General features: G+C 35.5%; 1 protein-coding gene across 9 annotated transcripts in view; it reads right to left on the bottom strand.

The window, feature by feature from the left end:
- Positions 1-372: 372 nt before the first annotated feature.
- The window catches only part of CEP170 (centrosomal protein 170), a 93,304-nt gene continuing 85,494 nt past the window's right edge, over positions 373-8,182 (bottom strand). For 6 of the 9 annotated variants that reach the window (XM_039697877.1, XM_039697874.1, XM_039697876.1 and 3 more), the window contains 4 exons: positions 8,035-8,123; positions 6,848-6,941; positions 4,001-4,052; positions 2,370-2,734 (listed from right to left, as the gene is read on the bottom strand). In XM_039697877.1, the coding sequence (XP_039553811.1) occupies positions 2,451-2,734; positions 4,001-4,052; positions 6,848-6,941; positions 8,035-8,123 (519 nt within the window). In that variant the 3' untranslated portion in view covers positions 2,370-2,450. Of the gene's footprint in view, positions 2,735-3,834; positions 3,887-4,000; positions 4,053-6,847; positions 6,942-8,034; positions 8,124-8,182 lie in introns of all 9 variants that reach the window. The other 3 variants (XM_039697881.1, XM_039697882.1, XM_039697875.1) reach the window with 2 other exon arrangements.

Genomic DNA, 8,182 nt, shown 5'->3' with positions numbered 1-8,182 from the left:
TTTCCAGTATGTGAAACAGAGGGAAAACAGTCTGATGACCATCTACTGTTGCAGCTGGCAGGTGCATTAAAACTCACTTTCATTCTACAAAGGGAAACAGAGCCACTGTTTGGTGACTGGCATACTGGATTATTTTTGCCTCTAGCTTTGCACACAAAATCAATTGAAGTGTGGAAAAGAACCTGAGTACGGGAAAGCGAGCCAATACTGTCAGCACAGAATAAATGATGTAGTGGTGGCAGTAACAGAACTTTTTCTGGAGACAAGATATTTATGAAAAAATGTAATTTCCTATTTCAGTAAAGGCGAGTTAATCTGCAGAAAGATTGTGTGAACTTCCCAGCTTCTCAATTATATATTCACACATTTGTAAAGTTCCAGAAACACTTTATTTAAAAATGGAGTTGTAAATGCATATAACAAAATAACATACATAATAAATGTAACAAAAATAAATAAAGAGAACATGTCCATACAAAATAATAACATAGTAATGCAAAATGCTTATTACACAACATAAAGGTAAAAACGCCTGAAATAACACAAACAGAATTTTGTATGAAGAGCCTGCACCTTTAATCCTTCCTAGCCATTTCCTACTTTCCACTTGAATCTGCAGAAAAATTATGTTCCCAAGCATTAAACAAAAGAAGGAATTATGGTGATGGTTTGGTACACTCAGTTTTCAACACTTAGCTCTAGTTTCCATCTATTTTTGCCCTTCTGCACCTTCAAGAAGTTTTCCTGTAGCCTCTGTAAACTAGTGTCATCCAGGCTCCCACAGTTAGCTGGAGTAGAGCATATTGAGTCATACATGAAGACTGTTTGCTTTTAATTTTTTTTAAAGAAAATATGAAATCCATTATACAACAGATTAGTGGTTTTGTTTTTACATCTCTACAAAAAAAGTTTTTGCATCTTTATTAACTGGTCCAACTTTTACTGATTTCTGAAAGCCTGTACAATTTAAAAGCGTACAGAAAGTAGGTTTTTTAAAAACAAATCTCATATAGGATTATTGCTGAAATATTAAAGACCATTTCATAAAAGCTGCAAAACTGTATCTTTAACCTTAATATATAGAGACTGATGCAAACATAAGAAAATTCCAGTCTATTAGTTACATTTAACAGAAAAAACATTCCTCCAAATTACAGTGTTCTGGAAATACAAAGTAATTTACTTTAATTTTTTTCATTATTTCCAAATGTTAAGTTACTGGGACAACTGATAAGGAAAATAGGCTTATATAGGAAACTTTAAATAGACTTGCTTTTCAGTGGTATAAGCAAAACGTCCATGTTAGCAGTCGTTGTCCAGAATCCTTTTAAATATGTAAGACAGGGACAGCTTTACTAGCAAGACTACAGGAAAATATACAGAAACAAATAAAATCACTTGCTTGGGAGTGCATCTATCGATCAAGCAAATCATGACAACTCTATTTCCAAGTTCCCTAAAGAAAATTTTACATCTCATGATCATTCCAAATAAACAATAATTTCTTCTGTAAGTTTACGTTGCATTTGGATTGGTGAGAGCCCATTTGCCTCAATATGCTTTAAAATGTCCCACATTGCTGTACGTTCAAATTTATTTCCTAGTTAGTTTCAACAAAGATTTGGACAGAAATGAGATATGAAATACTTCTACTTTCATTAACATCAAAAAGACTTTTGAAGAAGATCAAAAAGTGCCAAATAGTCTTTTCAGAAAGTGGATTAAAACACTGTAATGATAATACAAGGACAGTATTATCAGTTTTCTATGTACACCAAAACACTGCTTGCTGTTCAACGATATCGATATGTTCACCTACCACTCCCAGCAAATCTTAGTGCAAACATAATATGTGAACTTATTTGTAAACCCCAAGACAATTTACGCAGCAACAAGGTTACATAAACCACAGAACTGTTTGAGATTTTCCAGTACATGAGAATGAATGCTTTCTGAAATCTGTCTTACTTTTGCAGTAATGTGTCATTGTAGTCAAAGATAATGTTTCCTATATAAATCATCTAATTCAGAATCAAACATAACTGTTCAACAGTTCTGTACAAGCTTTAGAGGAGGAAGTCTGTTCATCAGAGCAGCTCGGCAAAGAGATTTGGGGTTTTCAGTAAATGTTAGACTGCTTACATGGCTTTTGAAAAGAAATAAATCTATTAAGGGAAAACTGCTGATATAATAATTCTTTTGCAAAGCACACAACCACAAAGGGCAAACCTGCCACAATCTGCTTTCCTACATTGGTATCTATGCATATCTTTATGATTTGAAAAAGATTTGTGTGACAATCAAAGCATCACAATTAAAGAAAACTGGTTTAATAAAACAACTGCTGCTTGACCAAGCCTTTTTTTTTTAATTATAAAAACAAACATTACAAGTTTTCCTTGATTTCTAAACATTCCACATGAAAGGTTTTTGTATCAAACACTGAGATGTCACTCACGCAGGGTGGCATCTTCTTCTTCCCCATCTGGGTTAAACCTATTGAAATGTATGCTGAAATCTGCCTCGGACTCAGCATTTTCCAATTCAGCTGCCACAGGGCCGGCGGCAGGACGAGCCCGGGCCTCGGGCTGGCAGTTTGGCTGCGCTGCCGGGCGGGGGCCTTGGGAAACAGGGCTGGACTTCGGCTTCGGCTGAGCTGGTAAGATGGGGCTGGCGAATCCCAAGTTGCTCAGAGCATCCAGGGTACCATCAGGGTCAATCATGGCATTAATTGCTAAGCAGTCAGGAAGAGATGAGAAGGATAGGGAAGAAGCCATAAAAAACCCAATTATCTGTTACTATAAAAATATGGAAATCCTTATTCACACTTTTATTTTTATGATGACAGATGTGAGTTTTTATGGGTGCTGCCCACGACAGAGAAATGGTGTATCCAACACAGATGTAAACTGATACATGTATTCAAAAGCAGTTACATATACTAAAACTTTAGATGAAATGAAACTGCACAAACTAAACATGAACTGATGCATGGACAGGAAACAGATGATAAACCATCTACAATTAGGTTATAGGGACAGAAGGATGGTTTGCATTTAAGTGGCTTTTCCCCCTGATCTTACTGTTATATTATGCTTTGTTCCACCCCACCCCCAGGAAATAGCCATAGTTGCTGATTCCATGATTGAATGAAATTTGTATAAAAGAGCAGTCATTTATTCACACAGTGAGGGCAAACTGAAGTACCTAGTACCATTTCATTTTATTATACTATTAATATATGTGTCACATTTAACAGAACTTCTCTTTTTATTTCCAAATATGTACTAACATTTATTAATGATTTGTCTCTAAAGGTGGTTTATAACTTCTCTTTAAAAATTATTTTCAAAAACACGATTTGCTCTCAGATTAGATCTGAATACTAAAAATAACAAATATAGGAAATTTACAACTAACATAATGATGATAAGCATGGGCCACTAATCCCATATAAGAAGATATGACCACTCTTCTGCTTTTAAAAAAACAGCCATGTTCAAATGTATCAGCAGTTATATGATAACAATGCACCTAACTGATACTGTGAATATATTTTAATAAATCACAGTAACTTTTTTCATGTTATACATAGACACATATAGATATCTTATCCCATATAAAAAGATATGACCACTCTTCTGCTTTTAAAAAAACAGCCATGTTTGTTTATCAAATGTATCAGCAGTTATATGATAACGATGCACATAAATGATACTGTGAATATATTTTGATAAATCACAGTAATTTTTTCATGTTATACATACACAAATATAGATATCTATTAAAAAAATTGAAGCAAGCAACCACAGAAAAGTGAAAAAAGATTTTTACCTTGCAGCTGCTTCTCAACTCGTTTCAGTTCCTGTAAGATTGATGATATTTCCTAGAAAATAAACAACCATGTTTCATTATCATAGAATCGGAAAAGGTCAGAAGAGACCCTTAAGCGTTTAAGTCCAGCTGCTAAACCACCACAAAAGTGAAAAAAGATTTTTACCTTGCAGCTGCTTCTCAACTCGTTTCAGTTCCTGTAAGATTGATGATATTTCCTAGAAAATAAACAACCATGTTTCATTATCATAGAATCGGAAAAAGTCGGAAGAGACCCTTAAGCTTTTAAGTTCAGCTGTTACTGCAGCACTGCCACTACAGCTCTTATACCACTAAACCGCCACCCAGTGCCAGATCCAGGTACCTCCTAAACACCTCCAGGGATGGCAACTCCACCACTCCCCTAGGTGACCTGTTCCTGACCAGACCACTCTAACAGTGAAAAATATTGTTCTAATATCTAATCTGAATCTTCCCTATCCCGGCTTAAGGCCATGATGGAAAAATAAAGGAAATTTCCATTAAGGAAAAAGAGATTTAAACTACCTCTCAGGAGTGAACAATCCCTCTCTCAAACCTGTCCAATTGCATTATGCTATTTGGATTGTCCTTCCTGCCATCAAGAACATCTGTACTGGTGCTGGCCCAGCCATGGGTGGCAGTGCTGGAGATCCATGTCCCACTCAGAAGGCCAGAGCCCTCTGCACTGACTGCCTGCTACCATCCCCACGGCCTCATTCTGACCCTTGCTTATCTGCCTGTGCCACCTCTGCTCAAGCACAGACACCACAGTTCTGTGGAGAACAGGCAAATTAAGAGCAGACCTTGAAAGGGAAGTTACAGGATAAACTCAGTATTAAATAGAACAGAGTAATTTATAATGTTGTAGAGATGTGAGTCAGACAGTGAGATGTCTGCATCAAGGTTCTGTCCCTTGAGATCCTGCACAGCACCCCAGTGCTGGGGCCCCAGCACTCTGCCTTACAGATTTTGCTCCACTGTGCTGCACTAGCTAACACAGCCACAGCCACAGCAATGCACTCAGAAACACAGCAATCATTAAATGTACCACATCTAAAGCTGTAGGATCACAGAATAACCTGAGCTGGAAGAGACCCACAAGGATCATTGAGTCCAACTCCTGGCCCTGCACAGGACACTCCAAGAATCACACCAAGTGCCTGAGAGCATTTTCCCAAGGGTCCTTGAACTCTGGCAGGCTGAGTGCTGCGACCACTTCCCTGAGTAATTTCCCTGGTAGAATTAGCATATTTATGTTAGTATAAATATGTAAATCCTACAATTGAAGGATCCTACATGGAAGAATAGAGTTAACCCAGCTGCTGAGAAGAGGTGTCAGTGGTATTCTAAAGCTGAGAATTTTCAAAGGCACTGATTTCAGAAAACCATTAATGCATTTCAGAAAGCTGTTCTGTACTAAGTAGTGTGATTTTCATGGGCGGCAAAGAGATTGATTATCTTTACGCAGTCATTATCTTTAAGCAGATTTCACATCTGAGTTGGACATAAATGTTCCAAGGACAAAACAAACATCACTTACAACTGTCCTTTCTTAACTTTTAGTATTCTGTGGTAAATAAAGGCACTGCATTTGAACAACATATTGCTCTGAAAACTAGGCAGAAATTTAAAAATCAGTGCATATACAAAAAAACACTGAACAACCTATAAACTTTCAATCAGTGTGAGATGCTTTAATAGATAGAAAAAAATTCAGTAAAATGGTGAACTTAGGAATAAATGTACAAGAAACCTTTTTCGTTTTTAATAATACCTTAACCTCCCATATTTAGGGCATTTAGAATATAAAACACTAAATTTAGATCTTGTTCTGGAGAGGGATAAGAGAAACTCCTTGGATTATAATATTTATAAAATTAGAAACTTCCAAGAGAAACTTCATTAACTTTTTGAAAAAACCTAACAAACTATCAGCAAATCTATTAAATTATAATACTGATTTACTAATGATTGCTTTTGATAAATACACCATTCTGCAAAAATTACAGGCCAAGTCTTTTATACTTCCAGGGAAAATCAGTCTGGAGGAGTTTACTAACTGATAACGAGCTAGCAGAGAAGTTCTAGCCTGTTCAATGCCAGAAGAAATGTATTCACATTTGAGCAGGTTTCTCTCCCACAAAAAACCCTGCGTCTCTAAACAGATATTTTTAACAGCAGACTCTGCAGATGGATAATGTAGCTGGGCTGTGCCTGCTGCCTCATGCAAGGATGTTTTTCAAACCCTATGCTCTGTGTTTAGAAGCAGAGGAGAAGTGTACCGAGACACAACATGTGGTCTGTTCCCTCACACTGTCACACAGTCTGGTCTTGAAATGGCCTGAATTAGGCCATAAACCAGAGCTGATTTATGCAATTAGGCTATTACATAAAACAGCTGGAGTGCTAGTGGGCAACCTATGGTTACCACTTCCAGACAAAACCAATAGGATTATTTTTCACTGAAAAATCCTTTTATTGCAATGTGTCTATGGATTATTTTCATCACATACATTTAAAACACAACAATTTCTCTAAATATAAATAATCAGTATTACTAGTGTTAAGTATTACATATTAAGTATTAATGATTAGTAGGTAGAATAGTTTTTAGACTGTAAACCAAGTTTATTCAAAAGCAATCTAACATTCCAGATAATAACTGTTACCTTTTGTTTAACAAACATACTGATGGTCTATATATAGTTTGAATCCCTTTTACTGCATTCTTAATCTGAAAATTTCCCCTGAACAATTACTTGTTTCTTAATGATACAGTAAAAAGTAATTACTAAGACAGTAAATCTTAGTAATTATAAAAAAAATAGTCATTATTGAAGATTAGGTTCATTCTTGAAATATACTTAGTGTCTAAATAAGGGTTTTTAAAGATGTTTGCCCTTATGTCACTGACAACACCACATTCCTCTACTGATTACTTAGCCATGAGATGAGCAGCATAACCAGTCCCAGGAAAGGTAACTATTCATACCATGCTTGATGTTTTCACAATAGGAACTTCACTTTCAGCTCGTAACTTGTTTTCAATTTCTTCCCAATTTCTGTCTTTGTCCTTAAATAATATTCTAGAAGAAAGAAATGCAACAGTATGTTTAAATTAGGGAAAGAACCCCACAAAATAATCTGAAAGATTAGAAAACTTGATAGGGAAAACAGGATAAGGAGTGCTACATGAAAATAAAATATAATAAACTGAAACCTGATGGTATCTAACCACACTGTTTAAATGTTCAGGGAAGCATACAGGTTTCAAGTTTTTCAGCAAAATCATTATTATTGAGATTAAGATGGCAGTTCTGCAGCTAAATACTTGCTTATGGTAGATATACAGACACAGCTGGTTCTTTCCTTCAACACTGACACATTTCTAAAAAGCCAACTATTTCACTGTAGTGAGAAAATTCCCCATTAATACTGCATTTTACAATAATAAAAAACACCCAAATATAAGACAAAGAAATTCAACTTTTACATTTGTATTTCATATTAATAAAAAAGAAAACATTTTAGGAAATATTAAAAATGCATTTTATAGAAAAAGTTTTCATTGAAAAGTCTCAATATGTACATTTTATATATATATATGTTCTAGTAGTATGAGTATCACTCATATGTTTAAAGAAGTCACTTCTACTTGTAAAACCCCAAAGCATACTGGCAGATTCCCATTTTTCATGTTTTGCTTCCCTGCTCTCCTCTGTCCAATTTGTTTTTTCTTCCTAAAATGCAAAATCCCTAAAACAAACTTGGCAAACCTGCAGGGACCAATTTTAGAGTTCAGCAATATTTTAATCTTAACTTTTAAGGAAGGGAGTTTTACAAGACTTGCACAGAGGTTGTGTAGATTTTTCACAGAACTGCAAATCTGGAAGAGCTTATGTTGGAAGAGCTCCTCTGCTGGATGCTGTTCTGTCCATGCAAACTTTCCTGACATTTCTCTTCACATAAAGTGAAATAAACAGAAGGAATAATGCAAAAAGTATTCATTCCAAATCCTTCTGAATGCTAAAAATGCCATGGGTAACAGTGCTTTTTTAAAAGACAAGTTTCTACTACATTCATTTCCTCTGTGACTATTATATTTATCTTTTTTTACTGCTGGGAATGTTGATGGGAACAGACATTTTTCAGCAATAACAGCAATTTTTAACAACCTACCTGATTTTGCCAGCTGTTTTGTCTATGGATTGTCTTATCTTGCGAGAAAACTGGAAGACTGAGGACAACAGCAAACTGTCCCCCATAACCTGCAATAAGTTTTTAATAAAAAGGATATTATTAGTTTAATAGTAACAACTCCATATAT

This window comes from Passer montanus, unplaced genomic scaffold, assembly GCF_014805655.1.
Source record: "Passer montanus isolate IOZ18808 unplaced genomic scaffold, ASM1480565v1 scaffold12, whole genome shotgun sequence".
Classification (NCBI taxonomy): domain Eukaryota; kingdom Metazoa; phylum Chordata; class Aves; order Passeriformes; family Passeridae; genus Passer; species Passer montanus.
Note: the sequence above shows the minus strand (reverse complement) of the source record. Positions and strands in the feature narration are given on the sequence as shown.